This window comes from Bos javanicus, chromosome 4 (assembly GCF_032452875.1).
Source record: "Bos javanicus breed banteng chromosome 4, ARS-OSU_banteng_1.0, whole genome shotgun sequence".
Classification (NCBI taxonomy): Eukaryota; Metazoa; Chordata; class Mammalia; order Artiodactyla; family Bovidae; genus Bos; species Bos javanicus.
In genome coordinates, this window is record NC_083871.1 from 25,270,535 (window position 1) to 25,296,978 (window position 26,444).

The 26,444-nt window shown below is 39.2% G+C and overlaps 1 protein-coding gene across 10 annotated transcripts in view; it reads right to left on the reverse strand.

Moving 5' to 3' along the window:
• The window catches only part of CRPPA (CDP-L-ribitol pyrophosphorylase A), a 454,696-nt gene that overhangs the window by 216,993 nt on the left and 211,259 nt on the right, over positions 1 to 26,444 (reverse strand). For 5 of the 10 annotated variants that reach the window (XM_061413613.1, XM_061413610.1, XM_061413609.1 and 2 more), the window contains one exon: positions 5,775 to 5,906. The exons of 1 other annotated variant lie outside the window; for it this stretch is intronic. In XM_061413613.1, coding sequence (XP_061269597.1) covers positions 5,775 to 5,906 — 132 coding nt within the window. Of the gene's footprint in view, positions 1 to 5,770; positions 5,907 to 26,444 lie in introns of all 10 variants that reach the window. 4 more of the 10 variants (XR_009735806.1, XR_009735807.1, XR_009735808.1 and 1 more) reach the window with 1 other exon arrangement.

Genomic DNA, 26,444 nt, shown 5'->3' on the forward strand with positions numbered 1-26,444 from the left:
GTGAGTTTCCAGGCCCTCCTCCACTAGAAAGCTTATATCCTTTATTTAAGGTCTTATACCTAGTTTGTCAGTTAACGGGGAAGATACTAGTTCAGTTTAAGAAATAACCAGTTACAATAGCTTTTGGAAGCATTTTAACCATGAACCTGTGTCATCTCTAAAGCCCTGAGCATGTAAAATGCACAGATTTAATACAAAACTTCTACAGATAATAATTTTATAGACTTTGCCAAATTCTTATCATAAAAGTTCATACACAAAATAGTACTTAAAAATGTATAACTGCAGTAGACACCATATGGAAAGCCTACATAGAGACAAATACCAAGCTCGTAAAGACAACTCATTAATGGTGCTCTGTCTGATTTCATTTCGATCCAAGACAAGACTCCACATGACATAGATGGGACTGATATTGCAAAGTCAAGCAATGCCTGCCCTAACCATAACCCAGTTTTCATTTCTGTGCAATAGTGACTGCAGAGTAAAAAACCAAACTACATTACCCCAGATTCTATAATATCTAAATGCTATAGGTACTGTTATGCATATGAAGAGACTTAGAATGTGAAAGTGGCACCAGAAACAAAGAGACTATATCTAGGAAACCCTTTTCATTTCCTGGATCGGCTACAGTAGAATTTCTACCCATGGTTCATCGCATATCATGTACCCAGAATCAGTAAAGGAAGGCATTTTTCTCAGCACAGTCCTACACTGTGGTTGAGCATGTCTGTCAACTGCCCTGCTCCTGGATACACAGTGCCCAATTCTGGTTCTGTGACTCTTGAGAAATTCTATACAACTACAAAATACCTTTTAAAAATCTGTCTTGTAAAAAAACAATGAAACATTTTTTTTTTGTTTACAACTAAGAATCCTTAACAATATAACTGCTCTATTATACTGAATGTTTTTGAGTGTTTAGAACAGTAGTCATTAATGAACAAAGAGACCTGATTTCAGTTACCTGAGAAACCTTTTCAAATGGCCATTCTTCACTTACTTACCAAACGTAATCATCATTCTAGTCTACTACTGGCTAAACCTTACCTGCCTCCTGTGAAATCTGTATGCAGGTCAAGAAGCAATAGTGAGAACCAGACATGGAACAACAGACTGATTCCAAGTCTGGAAAGGAGTACATCAAGGCTGTATATTGTCACCCTGCTTATTTAACTTATATGCAGAGTACATCATGCAAAATACTGGACTGGATGAAGCAGAAGCTGGAATCAAGATTGCCGGGATAAATATAAATAACCTCACATACACAGATGGCATCACCCTTATGGGAGAAAGCAAAGAGGAACTGAAAAGCCTCTTGATGAAAGTGAAGGAGGAGAGTGAAAAGGCTGGCTTAAAACTCAACATTCAAAAAACTAAGATCATGGCATCCAGTCCCAACACTTCATGGCAAATAGATGGGGAAACAATGGAAACAGTGACAGACTTTATTTTCTTGGGCTCCAAAATCACTGTGGACAGTGATTGCAGCCATGAAATTAAGACACTTGCTCCAGAGAAGAAAAGCTTTGACAACCTAGACAGTGTTTTAAAGCAGAGACATTACTTTACTGAGAAAGGTCCATAGAGTCAAAGCTATGGTTTTTCCAGTAGTCATGTATGGATGTGAGAGTTGGACTATAAAGAAGGTAGAGTGCTGAAGAATAGATGCTTTTGAACTGTGGTGTTGGAGAAGACTCTTGGGAGTCTCTTGGACTGCAAGGAGATCAAAGCAGTCAACCCTAAAGGAAACCAACACTGAATATTCATTGGCATATTCATTGGAAGGACTGATGCTAAAGCTGAAGCTCCAATACTCTGCCCACCTGATGCAAAGGGCCGACTCATTGGATAAGAGTCTGATGCTGGGAAAGGTTGAAGACAGGAGGAGAAGGGGATAACAGAGGACAAGATGGTTGGATGGCACCAATGGACACGAGCTTGGGCAAGCTCCAGGAGATGGTAAAGGACAGGGAAGCCTGGCATGCTGCAGTCCATGGGGTTACAGAGAGTCATACACGACTGAGTGACTGAACAACAAACACAGAAAGCCCTATGCTGTTGCTGCTGCTGCTGCTAAGTCGCTTCAGTTGTGTCTGACTCTGTGCGACCCCAGAGACGGCAGCCCACCAGGCTCCCCTGTCCCTGGGATTCTCCAGACAAGAACACTGGATTAGGTCGCCATTTCCTTCTCCAATGCATGAAAGTGAAAAGTGAAAGTGAAGTTGCTCAGTCGTGTCTGACTCTTAGTGACCCCATGGACTGCAGCCTACCAGGCTCCTCCATCCATGGGGTTTTCCAGGCAAGAGTACTGGAGTGGGGTGCCATTGCCTTCTCCGAGAAAGCCCTATACATGTGTGTAAAAGAACTCTGTACAAATGCAGAGGTTTGAGAATATCTTGTGTTTAAAAAGAAAAAAAAAAAATCTATGTAATTCTATTTAAATATAAACACCTTGTACATCAACACTGTGAAGGTTTGGCCCAAAATCAAGACCATCTACATTACCAGAAGCATCACAAACAAAACAAGGGAGGCTTTCTTTAAGCCAGAAAGAAAATATATATAACACAGATACAGAAAGTCAGTTCAGTATTCTCTCTTCCAAGTAGGGGCTTATTAACAAACCAAAGTGAAAGTGAAAGTGAAGTCGTGTCTGACTCTTTGCGACCCCATGGACAGTAGCCTACCAGGCTCCACCGTGCATGGGATTTTCCAGGCAAGAATATTGGAGTGGGCTGCCACAAAACCTACCCAAAGAAGAAGCTCTTGAGCTAATGTTATAAAAACAAGTTTAAGAAATCTAGAAAGGTTTAACTGCTCAGAGGCTTAAAAGTATACATGATAACTACCTACAAAACACCTAATGGCTCGCACAGAATCAGATTTAGGGAACAAAGTCTAGTGTATGAATACTATGAAAAGTTGTGTCTCACAGCACCATGGAAAGCACAAACCAACAGTCTTCTCTGAACAGTGAATAGAAGCTCCACCTTATACATCTTCATACCCTTGGTCTTTAGAGTGTCAAATAGGCATCTGATGCTAGACGTTCTGCTTCAACCAAATGGGAAAATTAGTACAGAAATATAAAAAGACTGTGCAGGAGTAGTGGTTACTTATGGTGTATTTGTGAGCAGTGTTTCTCAAAGTGTCTTTTAGGGAACATGGAAGGAATGATGCTAAAGCCGAAACTCCGGTACTTTGGCCACCTCATGCAAAGAGCTGACTCATTGGAAAAGACCCTGATGCTGGGAGGGACTGGGGGCAGGAGGCGAAGGGGACGACAGAGGATGAGATGGCTGGATGGCATCACTGACTCGATGGATGTGAGTTTGAGTGAACTCCAGGAGATGGTAATGGACAGGGAGGCCTGGCGTGCTGCGATTCACAGGGTTGCAAAGAGTCGGACACGACTGAGTGACTGAACTGAACTGAACTACGTCCCATGATTTATCTATGGTTAAGTGTTACAGGAGAAATGGAGAATGGCATAGCCCTTGTTGCTAGTTTGAAGTTATGAAATGATAATCAGTATACTAAAGGTTCATGAGAAGCCCTCATTAAAGGAGTCTATTCAACTCTATTCACTGCCACTTCCCCAATTTTTTAAGCACAGCTCTTTTTCAAATGGCATATCTAACAAATATCCCAGGAGCTTTTGGAAATGCTCCTTAAGGTGGAATTATGCACTAGAAAATGTGTTGGGCAAAGAAGAGTCAATTCACATTTCTGTCTTTAAGGATAAAAGTAAATCCTACATTTTAAACATTCTCACATGCTTGAAACATCTCCATTATTATATTGTCAAGAAGAGACAAGCAACGCTAAAGTAAGCTATCTTTGCATCCTAAAGTAACGAGAGACGGATCTTGAAGCCATTGCAGGACCATTTTTTTTCTAAATTACTTTTGGTAATTTAGCAGACAGCTGGCTTAGGAGATCCAAATTTGCTTGAAACAGCAGTCAGATACTAAGCAGAGGGCTGCAAAGGCTCCTCCTCTTCAACGAGGCCATTTTTCCAATCAGGTACAGTCACATAAATACTCACTGGACTCTAGTTCATAAAAGTATAGAGCATGTCACATATGGGAAAATGAGTACTTTTTATGTAAACACTCTACACGTGTTACCAAGTTTAGCACATAAAACAGAAGATAACCAATTATACTTGAAATTCAGAATAACAAATACATTTTTGTGCAAATACGTCCCATGTAATATTTGGGACACACTTATGCTAAAAAATAATTTTTGTCTGAAATTTAATGTTCTATTTCATCTGGCAACCAGGCCCTCCCCTGGAATGCCAGCGACAGACCCTTTGTGCTTAGTCTAAGTCATACGACAGAGAGTTCCAGAACTGTGTGTGCTCCACCATTCCCTGCTTGTAAGGTTTCCCTGAGTCATCTCTATTTCATATCTGCAAAGCACAGTATTAGTCATGAGCCTCCATGACACCCTCGCATGGCACAAGAGAAAGAACTGACTTATTCTTCCCACCACGACAACCCAGAGTATAACCAAAGACAATGCATTGAAGAGGAAACGTTCCTGAAGGAAGACACAGACCCGAGTTCTTACTCTTATTCTGCCAGGTTCATAACCTTGTGCAAGTACATGTAGCTCTTCAGGCCTTGGTTGTGCTGACTTCAGGAACCCTACAGGACTAACATTTTACAATTCCACGATCCTAAGTGAACTAAACTTTGCCATGTCCTTGTGACCAACTGGAGGTCATGCCTGTCTATGTTGAAAACAGAGGAAACCACCTCAAAGTTAAAGAAAAACAAGGGATTGGCTAAAAGATGACCCTTAATTAAAATCCATTTGTTTCAAAAGAAATGTTACTTTCAGGCTAAAAAAGTCACCTTAAATATTTCATAAACAATATATGTTACTCATCAACCATATAACTTTAAATACCTCTCATACCCTGGACAGTCAGTACCAAATCACTTTTATTCCAGACCACTAAAAAAAAAAAAAAAAAAGCAGTCGACTATTTTACTCCCCTGAGTTCTGTGTGGTACACCCCTAAGACATCATAAAGCATTCTGCTAGTTCCATAAAAGGTGTCTATGCACGACAAAGGGCAAATCCATTTCCTCTAACAGATTCTCGAAACAATTTGATTTAAATAGCATTTCTCTGCACAAAGAATCTCTAACGCTAATTCATTTTGCCTTCAGCTTAAGTCACTGTCTATTAACAGACAGTGAAATAAGAGTTTTTCTTTAGTTAAATACCATGCCCTCATGCAATCTGAATGCCAGCCACTGCTTTCAAGGGATTAAAATCTTGATTACCAACATCCTTAGCATAGCATCAAAGAAATAAATATATTAAATTATACAAACGGCTAAGAATCATGACTTTAGGGTTGCCAGCTAAACACAAAAGTCCAGTTAAATATGAAATTCGAATTTCAAACTCCAACACTGGGATGTACTCAAAATTAATATTTATTTGAAACTCAAATAACTGGGGATTGTATTTTTTTGTTTCCATATCTGGCAATTCTATGTGGGCTACTCCGTATGAGATATTTGCCAATTTTCATTTTTTTACCCCCAATCAAAACACTCATTTTGATTTTTAATTTTTCCTTAGAGTCAAGAGTTTCTACCTGCTTCAGAATATGAATAGATAATAATTTTCCAGCCCAAAATTTCATTAATATTTCTTTGCTTTAAAAAAAATCAGGTTCCCACCAAAAAAAACCTGTAGTCTACAGAACATACAATCTTATCAATATTTTTACCTACCTGTGGGAAATATATGAGAAGGCCAGATAATAAAATATTTCTTTTTTTCGCTTCCTTGGCAAACTCTCTAATCTGCATTACCTTTTCCATTTTCTGACCTAATGGTACTGATTCATAATCAAGAAAATGCACCTGAAAAATAATATAAAAGGTAACAATTAGAATACCATTCACTTTTCCTTGATTAACATGATATTAAAGAAGCTCAAAACACATACAGAAAGAACAAGATGGCAGAGGAGTAGGTGGACGTGGAGTACATCTCTCTCCACAAATACATCAGGAATACACCTTCAGACTCAGAATTGCATCAGCAGAACATCAGCTGAGAGCAGACAGGAGGACAATACCAGTGGAAAAGAATATATAGAGCCATGCAAAACTCGGTAGGATGAAGGAACTAGGGGGAAAAACAAGAGTGTTTGTAGGACTGGACCTGCCCTCAGCAGGTGGGGGAACTGACGCAGGGGTCCCATCCCCACACTGGGGCAATTGTGTGAGTCAGAGGACAAACGTTTAAGGCTGGGAGTGAAGAAGCTGATCCATGGCAGCCTAAATGGAATGAGAATCAGATAGTCCTTGCTGCAGCCATACATACCCTGGACAGGGACACAGGTCCCCTGGAAGGTGCAGCAGCTAGGACCTGGAGTTTAGGGATTGTGGAGCAATCCCAGGGCAAGGACTGCTGTTGACTTTGGAGAGATGGATCAAGGGGATGTGAGGCAGGAAACTGTGGTGGGAAATGCCTATGGAGGAAAGCTGGGCAGTCATGGAAGCAAGGCAGTACTGTTGAGTCATGCAAAGCAGGTGGAGCCATCACCATACCCTCTCTCTCCCCACACGCCAGCATCGGCAGCTATTGTTCAATAGAGAGGCTGGCACATCAAACACCTGATGCATTGAACTACAAGGCAGGACCCCACCCAGGGTGCTGCTTTAAGTGACTGATATGCTGATCTACAGACTAGGACCCCACGCAGGGGGGCCCCTCTATGTGACTGACATGCCAAACAACAAAGAAGGACCCCAGGCAAGGGAGCCCTCTAAGGGCCTGAATGGGCAGAGCTACAGAGAAACACTGGCCAAAGAGGCCTTCTGATTGCCAGCTACAAGAGGCTCGAAAAAGACTCTGATAGGGCCATACTCCTGGGGCAGAGGCAGCCTATGTCCCTGCACACTTTGTGCCGCAGGGTCCCTGCAAGCCAAGCAGCTGCCACACCTTCATGCTCAACTCTCACTGGGGCAGAGCTGCCACAGGCAAAAAAGAAAATCTTGCGTCTATGCACACAGGGTCGCTTCGATCATGTCCAACTCTTTGTGACCCTGTGGACTGTGGCCTGCCAGGCTTCTCTGTCAGGGGTGGCTCTCCAGGCAAAAATACTGGAGCATACTGGGCAATACTGGTTGCCATATCTTTCTAGAGCACTATATTTCCTGCTGCCCTACCCGCCAACTCCCCTGAGTACCTGGTGCTGCCAGAATCCCTCGACCCAAGCAGCTGCACCACCTCCACACCTGGCCCTCACAAGGGCAAACCCAAGTCCTCCAGGGCAGCCTCAGGAGCAAACTCCAGTGGATGACCCATACACAGAGGTGAAAATAAAACCACAATTAAAACTCAGGGGCAGGGTGGCTAAGGAAGAAGATCCAAAACCTTCCCACCAGCTATATGAGCTACAGATTAAATCACACGATCAACTAGGCAGATTCTGTGTCTATGGAATATATAAAAGGATATTGAGAGCTCCCACAAAAGAAAACGCACTAGTTCTGATAGCTGTGGACATTGGAGGCAAGAACAGACAGGAGTAGGAGCAGATTAGAATCTGAGACGCTCCCACAGCAGGTCCAGAGATCAGCAACAGTTGGAGGGCATCCTAGGGAGGTGAGGTGGACTGTGCTCCCAGCGAGGGAAAGGACTCTGTCAGCAGAGACTCAAGAAAAACATTTATTATTTTTATGTTTTGATTTGTTCTGTAGATTCTTTCAGATTTTTCTTTTTCTTTCCTTCCTCCCTACCATCTGTTGTAGTTGTCGATTTTATTGGCACTATGAAATCTAATTAAGCTTTTGAGCTTTATTTTTTTTCCCCTGAGTCACATTTTTTTATTGTTGTTATAAGTCTCTGCCTCTACATTGGGCTTTTGCAGTTCTGTGAAGTTTTCCTTTTTTTTTTTTTTTTCTTTTAAAAAATTTTTTAAACCTATCATTTTTTCTACATTTATTCTTTGTTTGCTTTTCTTACTGTTCTTTTCCCCTTGCAATTAACCTTTAATGTGTATAAATCTTCTTTATCTACTTCTATATAACTTTGCATATCTAGTCTGTCTTTCTTTTCTTTCTTTCCTTTCCTCTCAACATATTTGTTAGTTTTATTTTCACTGCTTTATTTCCCAATTGGCAACTTGCCTTAGTTCTGTTTTCCAGTTTGTGCTTTAGTTGTGTTCTTAACTGGTAGATACAATTTTTGGTAACCTTTGTTTGCCAGGTCAATCTACTGTACTTTATTTTTGTTGGACTGTTTTGATTTTGCTTATGGGTATATATGTAAATGTGTATATTCAGTTACTTTTTATTGTTGTTATAAATTTCTGTCACTACATTGGGCTTCTACAGTGCTGTGGAGTTTTTTTTTTTTTCTTTTTCTTTTTTTCTTTCTTTTTCCTTTCTGTGAAAAGACAACCCTCAGAATGGGAGAAATTAATGGGAAATAAAACAATTGACAAAGGATTAATTTCCAAAATATACAAGCAGCTCATACAACTCAATACCAGAAAAACAAACAACCCAATCAAAAAGTGGGAAAAAGACCTAAACAGACATTTCTCCAAAGAACACATACAGATGGCTAACAAACACATGAAAAGATGTTCAACACTGCTCAGTATTAGAGAAATGCAAATCAAAACCACAATGAGATATCACCTAACATTGGTCAGAATGGCCATCATCAAAAAGTCTACAAACAATAAATGCTGGAGAGGGTGTGGAGAAAAGGAACACTCTTGCACTGTTTGCAGGAATGAAAATTGATATAGCAACTATGGAAGGTGATATGGAGATTCCTTAAAAACCCAGGAATAAAACCACCATATGACCCAGCAAACCCACTCCTAGGCATACACCCTGAGGAAATCAAAATTGAAAAATACACATGTATCCCGTTGTTCATTGCAGCACTGTTTACAAGAGCTAGAATATGGAAGCAACCTAGATGTTTATTGACAGATGAATGGACAAAGAAGTTGTGGTACATATACACAATGGAATATTCAGATCATATCAGATCAGTCACTCAGTCGTGTCTGACTCTTTGTGACCCCATGAACCGCAGTACGCCAGGCCGCCCTGTACATCACCAACTCCCGGAGCTCACTCACACTCATGTCCATCGAGTCAGTGATGCCATCCAGCCATCTCATCCTCTGTCGTCCCCTTCTCCTCCTGCCCCCAATCCCTCCCAGCATCAGAGTCTTTTCCAATGAGTCAACTCTTCGCATGAGGTGGCCAAAGTACTGGAGTTTCAGCTTTAGCATCATTCCTTCCAAAGAAATCCCAGGGCTGATCTCCTTCAGAATGGACTGGTTGGACCTCCTTGCAGTCCAAGGGACTCTCAAGAGTCTTCTCCAACAGCACACTTCAAAACCATCAATTCTTCAGCGCTCAACCTTCTTCACAGTCCAACTCTCACATCCATACATGATCACAGGAAAAACCAGAGCCTTGACTAGACGGACCTTTGTTGGCAAAGTAATGTCTCTGCTTTTGAATATGCTATCTAGTTTGGTCATAACTTTCCTCCCAAGGAGTAAGCGTCTTTTAATTTCATGGCTGCAGTCACCATCTCCAGTGATTTTGGAGCCCAGAAAAATAAAGTCTGACACTGTTTCCACTGTTTCTCCATCTATTTCCCACGAAGTGGTGGGACCAGATGCCATGATCTTCGTTTTCTGAATGTTGAGCTTTAAGCCAACTTTTTCACTCTCCTCTTTCACTTTCATCAAAAGGCTTTTTAGTTCCTCTTCACTTTCTGCCGTAAGGGTGGTGTCATCTGCATATCTGAGGTTATTGAGATTTCTCCCGGCAATCTTGATTCCAGCTTGTGCTTCTTCCAGTCCAGCGTTTCTCTTGATGTATTCTGCATATAAGTTAAAAAAACAGGGTGACAATATACAGCCTTGACGTACTCCTTTTCCTATTTGGAACCAGTCTGTTGTTCCATGTCCAGTTCTAACTCTTGCTTCCTGACCTGCATACAAATTTCTCAAGAGGCGGATCAGGTGGTCTGGTATTCCCATCTTTCAGAATTTTCCACAGTTGATTGTGATCCACACAGTCAAAGGCTTTGGCATAGTCAATAAGGCAGAAATAGATGTTTTTCTGGAACTCTCTTGCTTTTTCCATGATCCAGTGGATGTTGGCAATTTGATCTCTGGTTCCTCTGCCTTTTTTAAAACCAGCTTGAACATCAGGAAGTTCACGGTTCACATATTGCTGAAGCCTGGCTTGGAGAATTTTGAGCATTACTTTACTAGTGTGTGAGATGAGTGCAATTGTGTGGTAGTTTGAGCATTCTTTGGCATTGCCTTTCTTTGGGATTGGAATGAAAACTGACCTTTTCCAGTCCTGTGGCCACTGCTGAGTTTTCCGAATTTGCTGGCATATTGAGTGCTGCACTTTCAGAGCATCATCTTTCAGGATGTGGAATAACTCAACTGGAATTCTATCACCTCCACTAGCTTTGTTCGTAGTGATGGAATATTACTCAGCCATAAAAAGGAATGTCTTTGAGTCAGTTCTAATGAGGTGGATGAACCTAGAACCTATTATACAGAGTGAAGTAAGTCAGAAAAAGAAAGATAAATATCGTTCTAAAGCATATATGCAGAATCTAGAAAAATGGTACTGAAGAATTTACTTACAGGGTTGCAGTGGAGAAACAGACATAGAGAATAGACTTATGGCCATGGGGAGAAGGGAGGAGAGGGTGAGATGTATGGAGAGAGTAACGTGGAAACTTACATTACCATATGTAAAATAGACAGCCAATGGGAATTTGCCGTATGGCTCAGGAAACTCAAACAGGGGTTCTGTATCAACCTAGAGGGGTGGGATGGGGAGGGAGATAGGAGTGAAGTTCAAAAGGGAGGGGATATATGTATACCTATGGCTGATTCATGTTGAGGTTTGACAGAAAGCAACAAAATTCTGTAAAGTAATTATCCTTCAATAAAAGATCAATAAATTTATTTAAATAAATAAAAAATACAATTAAAATATTGCAATTATTTTTATCAATTTATATTAGCTTCTAGTTAATTGTTTCCAGTGATAAATACTTAATAAAATGAATCATTCTTTATAAACACGGAAGTAGTAAACACTCACTAACAAATATAAAATGCTATTTCCATTTGTGCCAGTCAATGCATAAAGAATATATAGTTACATCAAGTCATTCAACTTTCTTCATAATTTGTAATTTGAAACTAGACAAGACAGAAATAAATGAATCCATAAGAAATTACCACTATTAATAAAATTCAAGGGACTTATCCAAGTACATAAAGGTTTTAGAAGAATCCCTTTCAAAGTAATAATTGGAATTTAACAAATAATCATCTACTTCTTAAAGTAAATCCAGAAGAATTTTATATAGAATTCTTTTAGCTGTGTTAGTGTTTTTTCTTGAAATTGTTTAAGTAATTAGTTTAAGCATTATTTTTCATTTAAATTTAAGGTCTCGGGTGATTTGTGCTCTTTTCATCAAAGTATTGAGGTGATACAGTACTATCTTTCATGGGACATAAAAACTAAAACCACAATAGCTTCAAACTAAGATATTTAAAATAAAAATGCACATATACAATTAGCATAAAGAAATATATGTATTCCTTTGCAACATCAAATTTTTAAAACTCAAGAATTACTTGTTCAATTATGTGTTTATTAACTAGAAGCATTTTAAAAGACTCCACCTTGTATACTAATACTAATCCCTTATACCAATCATGTACTAATCCCTTCCTCTCTGTTCACTCATATGGAAATGTGCTCTTTGAAAAATCAGACAACAAAACACCTTATTATGTTCTTTCTATAAAACAAAGGAGTGAGTTTTTTCACCCATTATATTTCATTTTGCTCTTCCAGGGAAAATTACCTTTATTCCATTTTTAAATTATGAGATAGTGCACAATGCATATTAATTTAATAAACAGTTAATAACTTTCTTGGAACTTTTCATTACCTATTTATTGTTGTTCTTTAGTCACTAAGGCATGTCTGACTCTCTGGAGGAGACCCTACGGACTGCAGGCTGCCAGTCTTGCCTGTCCATGGAGTTTCCCAGGCGAGAATACTGGAGTGGGTTGCCATTTCCTTCTCCAGGGGATCTTCCTGACTCAGGGATCAAACCGGCATCTCCTGCATGGACAAGCGACATTCTTTACCACTAAGCCAACAGAGGAGCATTATGTATAGTCAGCTGAAAATGTTTAGCTGCTTCCTTTTGAAATCTAAGGTTACAATAAAGACTTTTTCCTTAAAAATGTTCGATTCATTAAGAAACTAAAAGAACAAAGAATAAAAGCAAAATAAAATAAAATTTTAAATGTTTGGTACATATACACAATGGAATATTACTCTGCTATAAAAAGGAACAAAATTGAGTCCGTTGTAGTGAGGTAGATGATCCTAGAGTCTGTCATACAGAGTGAAGTAAGTCAGAAAGAGAAAAATAATTATTGTATAATGCATATATATATATATATATGGAATTTAGAAAAATGATATAGATGAACCTATCTGCATGGCACGAATAGAGACGCAGATGTAGAGAAGAGACTTTTGGACACAGTGGGGTAAGGACAGGGTGGGGTGAGCTGAGAGAGCAGCACTGACATAGATACAGGACCATGTGTAACACAGAAAGCTAGCAGGAAGCTGCTGCTCACAGCTTCCCGCTAGGGAACGCAGGGATCCCAGCCTGGCGCACTGTGACGACCGAGAGGTGTGGGATGGGGGAGGCAGGAGGGAGGCTCAAGAGGGAGGGGACATGTGTACATCTATAGCTGATTCATGTTGTTGTAGAGCAGAAACCAACACAACATTGTAGAGCAATTATCCTCCAATTAAAAATAAAATTTTCAAAAATGTTTGGAAGAAGAAAAGCAGAAAGAAAAAGTTTCAAGTTTTTCTATCTGCTGAATAACTGAAGAAAAGACAATGCAAGCCTGAAAGCCTGGGCTCACCTTCCCCTAAGCTCTGCTTTCTTTAAAACTTATCAAAGTAAAACTTCAGGTGTTTTCCCAGGCAACATCACTTATGGGAACTCCTGACTAATGAACCACACACAGGCTGGAAGAACTGTGCATGAACTAACAACACTAGATTCTCCTTCCAAGTAATTTGCAGCCAGGCATCCCCTAGCCAGGACCTGGAAGCTAATGACTATCAGCAACTGCAAAAGCTGTCAGTCCCTGTTTGTAGCTTTGTTGTTTTTGCCATTGTTCAGTTGCCAAGTCATGTTCAACTCCTTGTGACCCCATGGACCGCAGCACACCAGGCCTCCCTGTCCATCACCATCTCCTGGAGTTTGCCCAAGTTCATGTCCATTGAATCAGTGATGCCTGATGCCAACCATCTCATCTTCTGTCACCCACTTCTCCTGCCCTCAATCCTTCCCAACATCAGAGTATTTTCACATCAGGCAGCTAAAGTATTGGAGCTTCAGCATCAATCCTTCCAATGAACGTTCAGGGCTGATTTTCTTTTGGACTGACTGGTTTGATCTCCTTGCTGTCCAAGCGACTCTCAAGAGCTTAAGTCTTCTAAAAGGATGGCTCCCATACCACCTCTGGAATCACCTTCCCTCACTCTGGAGAAGCCAAGGTAGAGGGAGAAGTGGGTAAAGAAAAGCTGCCCCTAAACGAACAAGAGATGATAAGCTCAGGAGCTAAGGCAGAGGCCATGCCCACCTCTGTCCTGTCTTTCCCCCTGCCCTGCAGTCTCTCACAAAGTTGATAAAACTAGCCCTATATAGTTTGACTAGAGCTATAAGGCTTCTAGTCTTATGAGTTTTATGTATCTAGCTGAGCCTAAAATCGCTGTGTGCTTGCTACAAAAAGCAGGCTAATTCCCTCAGATTGAGGCAGTTTTGGAAACTGCAGTCGTGATATAGATCTGAAGCCAGGAGGGTGAGATTCTCTCCTGAGCCCGTAAGGCCAGATCACTATACAGCCCCCTACCAGCTGGACTAGCGAACAACACTGCTATTCAAAGTTAAAAGCCTCACAGGACTATTTAACTTTTCAACTGTGCAATTTTCTACACTAGTCAGATACCATGAAATGCCAGAGGCCACCAAGCCCAACACATTCAGGTGAATGGAATGCCTTAGAAATTTTGCAGTACACAACCTGGGCAACCCTACTGCCAGCCTAGATTGACAGCCACAGAGACACACATTTCTTGTGTAATATAAGTCTGCTGACAAATTTTGAATTCAGAAAAATCTCACACTAATGTAAGAAAACTGGGTGGTAGGGAGAGAGCTTGTGTAAAAATAGCACAAGGAACAGAAAAGACAAGAGCATCATACTTCGTAATTATAGCTTGCATAGAAACATAAAATGCACAGAAATGAAAGAGTGGAAATGCTGGCAACACATTAATTAGAGAAGGAGTGATGACTATGGTACAACTGGGACTGGACGTCTGCACCAGGAAACCGCCATTAGAGTTGGCCCAGGAGGAAACGCGTGCTGCCAGGACCTGGGGAACCTCGATGCGAAGTCAGAGCTGGGAGCAAGTGCTCATTTTTAATTTTCCTAAGACAGTGTCCTAAAAGACAGTCTAAAATTAATTTATAAAATACCAGTTAATTATATTAATTATTAATTATAAAAGTAAATGATAGGACTTCCCTGGTAGTCCAGTGGTTAAGAATCTGCCCACCAATGCAAGGGACACAGGTTGGATGCCTGCTCCGGTAAGATTGCACATGCTGCAGAATAGCTCAGCCAGAGTGCCATAACTACTGAGCCCGAGCTTCAGGGACCAGAAGCCTCAACTGCTGAGCTCATGCGCCGCAACTACGGAAGCTCTCATGCCCTAGAGCTTGTGCTCAGCAACGAGAGAGGCCACTGCGATGTGAAGCCCACACACTGCACATGGAGAGTCGCCCCACTGCCCTGAACTAGAGAAAGCTGGAGCAGCAACAAACACCCAGCACAGCCAAAAATAAATAATTTTTTTTAAAAAGGAAATTATAACTTCAGCAATGAAAAAGATATAAAAACTAAAACTCTAGACAAGAACATATTATATTGTAATGAAAACATTCAATAAATAAAGTGTGCTGAGTCTTTTTTTTTTTTTTTGGACAGAAAGTAGAGACCTTACATGTGGTTAACTTAAAGCTAATTATGTATATTAAAAAGTAGTACTATTTAATTAAAGCTATATATAATTATATCTTATAGTTTCCCAACCTGCAGAGTGACTAAAGGATTATCTGTATCAATGCAGCAAAGTATAGGAGCAAAGTCAAGCAGCAAACAAAATGACTGGCCAACATCAATAGCCAAAAAAATAAGCTTGTAGAAAGAATCCCAAACATAAAAATAAAAGATAAATGTAATACTTTTAACTATTTCTTAAGTGAAAGATTTATCAGATTGCTTTTTTAAGAAAAATCTAACTCTAGGCTGGTTAAATTATAAATGTCTAATGAAAACTACCCTGAAAATATGTATTTTACGGTTATGATAGTTTTCATTAGACATTCATGTATGTGCTAGTATGAAAAACTGGTATGCAAATGCTACCAAAAATGAAGGTTGTATCAATATAACACAATATCACAAGGTTTAAGATAAAAAAAATTAATACAGATAAAGAAAAACAGCACATACTAAAAAGCAAAACATAATAATCATAACTTTATTACTAAGAAAATAGATTTTAATACACAAAGCAAACAAATGACTGAATAATGAGAAAACAATATCCAAATCCATAAACATGGGAGAATATCTGACTGCATGTCTCTCAGAAACTAACTTATCAGACCAAAATTTTTTCATGTCAAAAGGCTTCTGCACAAGGTAGGTTGAGGGTATTTCCTTTTCCTTTCAAGGTTATTGTTTTACTTTTTGTGGCTGCTTTTATCTAAGAGAAGTTGCACATGAGCTGATACTACTTCACATTAAATGGACCAAACTTCCTTATTTACTGATCAGATAAAAGCTAATTTTTCTTACAGAAACAGGTGTTGTAGCAGAAAACATCTAGGTTGAAGTAAAGGCTATGGTACATGTACAATGATTTTTAAAAGTCCTTATCAAGTCATGAGATTCTAAACTAGGAACAGAAGACTTTCAACCCCAGCCATTGGTCTGTAAGATTCAACATACCCTAGCTCCTTGAAAACAAAAAATGTTAACACTTAAATAAATCAGTAGGCCTAAGCTGTTCACCAGAGAGTCCATGAAATTAAGGAAAAAGTGCATGAAAAGTGAGCTCTGGGCAAACTATCTATATACCGACAAATTGCCTATGGATCCCACTGTTAACCTAAAATAAAGATGGTGACCTGGCAAATCCCACAGACAGAGGAGCCTGGTGAACTACAGTCCGTGGGGTCACCGAAGAGTCAGACACAACTTAGCGACTAAACAACGATGGGTTGTTTTGCTTGGGCTCAGAAGAGAACTGTGAGTTGGGGTCTGTAACCATGGTAAGCCACATGCAAGTTCCCACACAAGAAAAGGAGAAGGCTTTTACTGAAGGAAAAGGAAGTTGGAGGGCTTTCTCTTCTGGGAGAAGAGTTCATGGCTTTCCATTCACTGAGTCGGATCAGGAAAGAAGTGTTTCTTCTCCCTGTTTGCCTCTGCTATAATCTCAGGCCATAAGAGCTCACCCTTCTCATCTCCTTACTCTTTTTAGTAGAGGTTTATGTTTATAGAGGTTATTCCCTTCATGAATCTCAGCCTTGCCCTGGCAAAGGCGTTTGCATAACTCAATGAAGCGATAAGCCATGTGATGCAGCATGACCCAAGATGAGTCCTAGTGAAGAGTTGTGACAAAACATGGTTCACTGGAGGAGGGAATGGCAAACCACTCAAATATTTTTGCCACAAGAACCCCATGAACAATACAATATTATAAGACAAAAAGACATGACACTGGAAGACGAGCCCCCCAAAGTCAGACGGTGTTCACAATGCTAATGGGGAAGAGCAGAAGATAATTACTAATTTCTCCAGAAAGAAGCCACTGGACCAAAGTGGAAACAATGCTCAGTTGTGTAGGTGTCTGGTGGTGATCCAATGCTGTAAAGGACACTATTGCAAAGGAACCTGGTATGTTAGGTCCATGAATCAGTAAACTGCACATGGTCAAGCGGGAGATGGCAAGAGTCAACATCCACATCTTAGGAATCAGTGAACTAAAACTGATGAGAATGGACAAATTTAATTCAGATGACCATTATATCTACTACTGTGGGAAAGAATCCCTTAGAAGAGATGAAATAGTCCTCATAGTCAACAAGAGTCCAAAATGCAATAATTGGATACAATCTAAAGGAGAAAGAATGATCCCAGTTTGTTTCCAAGGCAACTCATTGAATATCACAGTAATCCAAGTCTATGCCCCAAACACTAATGCAGAAGTTGAAGTTGAACAGTTCTATGAAGACCTCCAAGATCTGCTATAACTAATAACAAAGATGTTCTTTCATGATAGGGGATTGGGGTGCAAAAGTAGGAAGCCAAGAGATACCTGGAATAACAGGCATGTTTGGCCTTGGAATACAAAAATGAAGCAAGGCAAAGGCTGAAAGTTTTGTCAAGAGCACATGCTGGTCATAGCAAACACCTCTTTCAACAACACAAGAGACAATTCTACACATGGACATCACCAGATGGTCAATACTGAAATCAGATTTGATTATATTCTTTGCAGCAGACGATGGAGAAGTTCTATACAGTCAGCAAAAACAAGACCTGGATCTGATTGTGGCTCAGATCATGAGCTCCTTATTGCAAAATTCAGGCTTAAACTGAAGAAAGTAGAAAACCATAGGCCATTCAGGTATGACCTAAATCAAATCCCTTATGATTATACACTGGAGGTGATGAATAGATTCAAGGGATTAGATCTGGTAGACAGAGTGCCTGAAGAACTATGGACAGAGGTTTGGAACACTGTACAGGAGTCAGTGACCAAAACCATACCAAAGAAAAAGAAATGCAAGAAGTCAAAGTGGTTGTCTGAGGAGGCATTACACATAGCTGATGAAAGAAGAGAAACAAAAAGCAAGGGGGAAAGGGGAAGACATACCCAACTGAATGCAGAGTTCCAGAGAATAGGAAGGAGAAATAAGAAGGCCTTCTTCAAAGAAAAGTGCAAAGTAGAGGAAAACAATAGAATGGAAAAGCCTAGAGATCTCTTCAAGAAAACTGTGGATCTATCAAGGCAACATTTCATGCAAGGATGGAGATAATAATGGACAGAAATATCAAGGATCTAACAGAAGCAGGAGATTAAGAAGAGGTGGCAAGATTCACATAAGAATTCTACAAAAAGGTTGTAATGACCCAGATAACCACAATGGTGTCATCACTCACCTAGAGCCAGACATCCTGGAGTATGAAGTCAAGTGAGCCTTAGGAAGCATTACTACCAACAAAGCAAGAGGAGGTGATAGAATTTCAGCTGATCTACTGAAAATCCTAAAAGATGATACTATTAAAATGCTGCAGTTAATATGCCAACAAATTTGGAAAACTCAGTCATGGCCACAGGACTGGAAAAGGTCACTTTTCATTTCAATGCCAAAGAAGGGGCAATGCCAAAGACTGTTCAAACTACCATTGCTCTCATTTTCCATGCTAGCAAGGTAATGCTCAAAATCCTTCAAGTTAGGCTTCAACAGTACATGAACAGAGAACTTTCAGATGTACGAGCTCAGTTAGAAAAGGCTGAGGAAACAGAAATCAAATTGCCAACATTCACTGGATCATAGAGAAAGCAAGGGAATTCCAGAAAAAAATCTACTTCTGTTTCAGTGACTATGTTAAAGCCTTTGACTGTGAGGATCACAACCAACTGCGGAAAATTCTTCAAGAGATGGGAATACCAGACCACATTACCTGCATCCTGAGAAACCTGTAAGCAGGTCAAGAAGCAAGAGTTAGAATTGGACATGGGACAATGGACTGGTTCAAAACTGAGAAAACATACATCAAGACTGTATATTGTCACCCTGTCACCTTATTTATAAGTTAAATAAGCATTTAACTTATTTGCAGAGTACATCATGTGAAATACTGGACTGGATGAATCCCAAGCTGGATTCAAGATTCCCGGGAGAAATATCAAGAACCTCAGATATGCAAATACTACTACTCTAATGGCAGAAAGTGCAGAGGAACTAAAGAGCGTCTTGATGAGGGTGAAAAAGGAGAGTGAAAAAGCTGTCTTAAAACTCAACATTCAAAAAACTAAGATCATGGTATCCAGTTCCATCACTTCATGTCAAATAAATGGGGAAAAACTAAAAGCAGTAACAGATTTATTTTCCTGGGCTCCAAAGTCACTGGATGGTGACTGCAGCCACGAAATTAAAAGATGTTTGTCCTTGGAATGAAAACTATGACAAATGTAGACAGTTTATTAGAAAACAGAGACATCACTTTGCCAACAAGGGTCCATATACTCAAAGCTATGGCTTTTCCAGTAGTCATGGCTATGAGAGATGGACCACAAAGAAGTGTGTCGAAGAATTGTGGTGCTGGAAAGATTCTTGAGAGTCCCTTGGACTGCAAGGAGATCAAACCAGTGAATCCTAAAGGAAATCAAGCCTGAATATTCATTGGAAAGACTAATGCTGAAGCTGAAGCTCCCATACTTTGGCCACCTAATGCAAAGACTCTTTGGAAAAGACCCTGATGCTGGGAAAGACTGAAGGCAAAGGGAGAAGAGGCAGCAGAGGATAAAATGGTTAGATAGCATTACCAACTCAATGGACATGCATCTGAGCAAACTTCGGGAGATACTGAAGGACAGGTAAGCCTGGCATTTTGCAGTCCATGGGGTCACATTGAGCTGGACATGACTTAGGACTGAACAACAACAAACCATGTACTTAAATTACAGGGCAACTTTAAGATATGAAGTAGTAAAACATAGGAGAAAAACACAGCTCCCTTCCTGAATACTTACTATGTGCTAAACATGTCAGTTTTAAAGGATGAGATAAGGATATTGACCTTGTTGTTGTTCAGATGCTAAGTTGTGTCTGACTCTTTGTGACCCCATGGACTGCAGCAAACCAGGCCTCCCTGTCCTTCACCATCTCCTAGAGTTTGCTGAAACTCATGTCCATGGAGCTGGTGATACCATCCAACCACCTCATTCTCTGTTGCTTCCTTCTCTGCATGTCAGAAATCTTTCCCAGCATCAGGGTCTTTTCCAATAAGTCAGCTGTTCACATCAGGTGGCCAAAGTATTGGAGCTTCAACTTCAGTCCTTCCAATGAATATTCAGGATTGATTTCCTTTAGGATTGACAGGTGTGATCTCCTTGCTATCCAAGGAACTCTCAAGAATCCTCTAGTACCACAGTTTAAAAGCATCAATTCTTTGGTGTATAGCCTTCTTTACAGGCCAGCTCTCACATCCATACATGACTACTGGAAAAAACCATAGCTTTGACTCTACAGACCTTTGTTGGCAAAGTGACATCTCTGCTTTTTAACACTCAATCTAGTTTTGGCACAGCTTTTCTTCCAAGAATCAGGCATCTTTTAATTTCATGGCTGCAGTCACCATCAGCAGTGATTTTCAGGTTGACAAAATTTGAGCACAAAGAAATAGGATGCATCTCAAAACTCTCTTTCACCACGTGAGAAAACCTGATGGCATCATGAAAACCAGAAGATAATCTCCAGCAGATACACTTCCTAACACCAATAACATAAAATTTAAGCATATACATAACACTCTGCTACTAATTTTGAATTCTAAAATACACCAGCTACTTCTGAGGTCTAGAAAAACATTCAGTTGCTGCAATGCAATCACTTTTAATTTTAAAAATAGGGCAGATTTCTACAACTGCAGTATAAGGCTGAAAAATGGTCATGATAACTGGAGAAATATAAATGTTTTGCCTTCATAAAACAAACTTACAGTTTGGACAGGCTTGTATCCACTGAAATACAGCAGAACATTTTATCTAGGTTGAGTTCTGCAAATGTGCTTAAATTTCCACCAAGGAAATATTCTTTGGTCTCTTCTTGAACCATTCACTTACTTACCACATTTAAATTATAGTAAGAACAATATTAACCAGTGAGGATGCCATTTCTAAATGTTCTTTTTCATGTATACATAACAAAGATAAGGCTGTCTTCCTATCCCCCACCCAAAATAAAATGTAATTTCATCTTTTATTTTTTTAAGGTAGCAAATTCACTGCTATAAAATAGTAAACTGCTTAAACATTTAACATGTGGGTAACTTCATGGCTTTGTGGGTGGGTGAGATTTCTGGCACTTAGAGTTTAGTTTTTGCCTCTTTGCCTCATGTCATCTACATTCAGTTCTACATATGCTTCATATTTGTCTTAGAAACCATTTAATAAACCCCTGGTCCCGGTGAACTCCAATTACTTTTTTATATTTTCAACTGTGAGTTTTCACCTGTCTCTGAAGACAGGTACATTAACTAAAGGACAACGGTTAATATCATGTACAATACTCTTTAAAACATCAGGAATGCTCCATGACATCACATTTAACACTTCTATCTCATTTTGGAGTCCATGTTCACAGGAAGGCCTGAGAAGGGAGTCGGGATATGTGGTAGAAGAGGAAAGATTCTTTGTTTATTTGACTAAGAAAAAAGTTAATTTGTGGAGCTCAAGTATATATCAAAGTAACACATTGCTTAATGGCCACCAAAGTAGAAGGAAGGTTGGTCAAAATTAAAGTTCTGGTAATTATCAAATAATTGAGTTAGAAATAATTGGTAGATAGAAAGAGGTTCCTTGAATCCACACAATAGATACTACAAAAATTATCAACATGTGTGTACAGAAAAGTAAATTGTGTGAATGAAGTCCAACATCTTCAAAACATCACTTTTCAAAAGCACTATGAGGGAAATCTAATAACCAATAAAACTAGCCAATATGATACAGATCAAAGTGAGAGTTTATCTTATGGATTAGGGAAAAAAACCCCAAAACTTCAGAAAAACTTTCATCTCACTTCAACTACTTATGAACTACATGAATTCTATTAATGAAAATTACTTTAATAAATTGTACTCATAAAAAGAAAAAAGAACAAGTTTTTAATAATGAATCACTTCATTTTAGAATAAATTTAAATCAATGCCACGATGAAATTCAAGTCATAATTCTGATGAATAGAAACTAATTAAGTTTTAAGCAATCATGGAAATTCAGAGCAAATGCCTAATAACTTATTTGTAAATCTTAATAAAATAGCAGCAAAGCTAGTAGGTTGGGAAATAATGGCATTTAAAAAGTGGTAGTAAATAAAATAAAATAGTACTTTGCATTAAAACACTAACTATACAAGAAGTTTCAAAATTCTAATGATTCAATGAATTAAAAAGTAAATGAGTTTTATATTACCAGTAAATAGTTTATATTTGTGTACCATTTTTTTCATATCCTTATTTAAAAAGATCAAAGTAATGGAATAAGAACCTCATGTTTTAAGCAGTCAATATAAAAACCTAGTATAACTTTAAAACATTTAAAAAATCATAAAATGAACATTTTTTTCAGATTATTTCACAAGATTGATTTTCTTCTAAGGATATAATTCTGTCACTGCTGTATTATGTTTCAATCATCTGAAGCATTATATACAACTACAATTAACTTAAGGAACATCTATATCATCTGTAACAAATTCTAAGGACCAAAAGTTAAAAGCAATCATAATATGAAGGACTGATTTGTTTAGCTAGTATTATCTGAAGCATTTAACTCTTCATTTATTTATTGATATATTTTTCTGTTGGAGAAAACTGAGAAAAATTGACAGAAAATAAAAATCACTGAAGAAGTTAAACAAAAAGGTATGTGATTTCACTGAGTTTAGTACATTACCTTTATACATTTTACTGTCTTGTCAAAATTTCATCTTACATGGTAAAGCTTATTACTGCTTAAGCAACAATTATTATTAAGACTGTCTGCAGGCCACTTAGATCAGCATTTTCTGATTTTTTTAAGAAGTTATTTTTGGAGTTCACAAGTAAAGGCACCCTATGCATTGGGGCAAACCACTACAAAAGTCCGTCATAATACTTTGAATTTGGAAGAATAACTGATTCTGTTTTCATTTGCCTATATTTTTAAGTGAAAATGTCAAGGCAAGTTCAAGTTAATAAACATTTCGGAATGCCTACACAAGCTGTCTTGAAAAGGGAGCACACGAGTGTAAAGGAAGAATTCCAAGAGGAAATATTGTCACTCGTGCTTTATGGATAATAGGAGTCAAGCAAGCACTAGAAAAATGGTCTCTCAGGTAGAAAACCTCACCAGGGTAAACAAAGATGCGTCAGGTAACATGGTACTGTACAGAACTAGAGTAGCTCAGATTACCTGAGGGCAAACTGCTCAGTGAAGGAAGAAGAATCAGGATGCCAAAATTAAGCAAGAGCCAACCAGACTAAGGCTGTATGATCTGACTGAGTTTTGTCCAAGAGGGGATGAGGAGCGTCTGGAAGGTTCAGATGATGATGGGATTCAGGGCAGGTCACCCCAAAATATACCACTTTGACATACTGATTGTTATGAATTAAAGTTACTTGAGAAACAATGGGTACAGGACACTCTGACCCTCCTCTATGTCCCCCTGAAAGCGGGAAATCAATTTCCCGGGTGGAACCTACCTTCCCTGCACCAGGAAGAAGAGAGACACCCTCACAGCCAGAGACGGGGGATTCAGGGCCCATGGGCTCTGCTTAGTGTTTTCACTCATTAGTGTTCAAGACTGTTTCTTTGTCTAGTCAGTTCTTCATAAATGTATTACTATTATTTTTTTGTCTAAAAGGGCATATCAACAGCCTGCATTGATCACTCTTGAGACCCTTGTTCATAAAAAATTATTTTTTTTCCTTCTGTTAATCTGCCTGTGTCAAATATTAGACCAGGCAAAAGAATCTATAAGGATACAGGGAAAAAAATTTCCTTCCTGACAAGGAGAGTCTGTAGGTTTGCAATGAGCACCAAAGAATTGATGCTTTTGAACTATGGTGTTGGAGAAGACTCTTGAGAGTCCCTTGGACTGCAAGGAGATCCAACCAGTCCATTCTGAAGGAGATCAGCCCTGGGATTTCTTTGGAAGGAATGATGCTAAAGCTGAAACTCCAGTACTTTGGCCACCTCATGCGAAGAGCTGACTCATTGGAAAAGACTCTGATGCTGGGAGGGATTGGGGGCAGGAGGAGAAGGCAACGACAGAGGATGAGATGGCTGGATGGCATTACTGACTCGATGGGCGTGAGTGTCAGTGAACTCCGGGAGTTGATGATGGACAGGGAGGCCTGGCATGCTGCGATTCATGGGGTCGCAAAGAGTCGGACACGACTGAGTGACTGAACTGAACTGAATGTTAGCTATGATGAGGTCAAAACTGAAAAAAAAAGAGACACTTTTGGGAGGAGCAGTTCTTGGAGGGAAGAAGATGAATTCAAACTTTTTAAACATCATGCACTTAACATTTTGCACATGTCAAAGTGAAGGAATAATGACGATTAGATGCAAAAACGTAGGAATTGGCACATAAGTAATACTTTACATCATGAGACTTGGTGACCAGACCCAGAGAGTATATGTCTAGTAAAGAAAGTGGTGCATGTTAAGTCACTTCAATTGTATCTGATTGTGACCCCAGGGACCACAGCCCACCAGGCTCCTCTGTCCATAGGATTCGCCAGACAACAAAACTGGATGGGTTGCTGTACCTTCCTCCAGGGGATCTTCCTGACCTGGGGATCAAACCCACATCTCTTACATCTCCTGCATTAGCAGGTGGATTCTTTACCACTAGCACCACCTGGAAAGCCCCATTAAAGAAGGTCAAACAGCTATTTTTCATAAAGGTACTAAGTAATGGTGGCAAATAGATCATTTCAGATTGAAAATATAAGCCAAAGTTCAAGAAACTATAGCCCATGGGTCTCCAGCCTCCTGCCTGTTTTCTGTGAATGAAGCTTTACAGAAACACAGCCACACCCATTCTTTGACCTCTCTGTCAAATACCTATGGCACGTATGTCTATGGCTGCTTTTGCTCTACAGCAGAGTGGAGTGGTTGCAACCAAGACCACAGGGGTCCAGTATTCTTGCCTGAAGAATTCCATGGACAGAAGAGCCTGGCAGGCTACAGTTCATGGGGTCACAGAGTCGGACACAACTGAGCAACTAAAACTTTACAAGAAAAACCTGCCATACCTAATATAAAAAACTGACCTTGGATCAAAGGAAAGAAAATGGCCCAATTATCTCTTGTAAAATGAGAGTATTCTACTAAACAATTTCTAAGATCCTTTGCTTCTTTAACAACTTCTTGCTACTCAAAAGGGCAAGTATTGACATCCCTGACAAACGTCATGTGATAAAGTGAAATGAGCACAGCACTTATTCTTGAACTGAGGATAATAACATCTGTGATAATCAACTCTTAGGGCTGCTCTGAGGATTAAATGGGATCATTTATTTTAAAAGAAAAGGATGATGACTCATTATTTCAAACATTCAATGTGTCTGTTATTATTAACATAATTACACTATTAATATGTATTAACAGGCCATATTTGGGGTGAGAGTTGGGTTCTGAGAATTATAAATGTAGTGAGTGTTGCATTTCTTACAAATGGGAAGAACAAGAAAAACAAGATCAGTTATATTCTCATTGGTTGAGCCAAAATCTAAGAACTCAGTTATTACCATAAACACATTAAGTTTTTCAAAAAGACAGGTACAGTTATTTCTGAAAGGATCAAGAAATGGGGATAATACAGTACTCAGAAGAGAGATGCAGACTTAACAATCCTGTCATTCCAAAGTAAGAATTTTCCATTACTGACACTAGAATTATCTTGGCAACACTAGTTCATTCTACTTTAGCAGGTACCAGTGGATAAAATATCCCAGCACTTGACTACAGTGAGTATCAACTTCAGAATCCCATAAAATAAAACCTGTGGTGCCTGGAAAATTGAATCATACTATACTTTTCAAAAGGTTCACATATAAACTTATTGCAAGTAGCGTTCAAGCCAAAGCATGTTTGGAACAAGAAGCTTTTTTCACTGATTCCATCATCTTTTCATTCTTTCAATAAAAGAACTGTTGAGTTTCTAGAAAACCGCCAAAGTAATCTATTTGTAGGTAGCTATAGATTTTCATCCCAAGGGAACAGTGTATAGGCTTGGGAATATTCTTACCATCTTCCTGTCTCTAATGAAGCAAACCACAGACAAGAATTTGTTTTATTGTTTTTGCTTTTTCTCAGAATATATAGCATTAGAACAGAGAAAATTTTGAAAAAAACATGACACATCATACAAACACTATAAAAGACTTGGCAAAAGCATTATAATATGAAAGATAT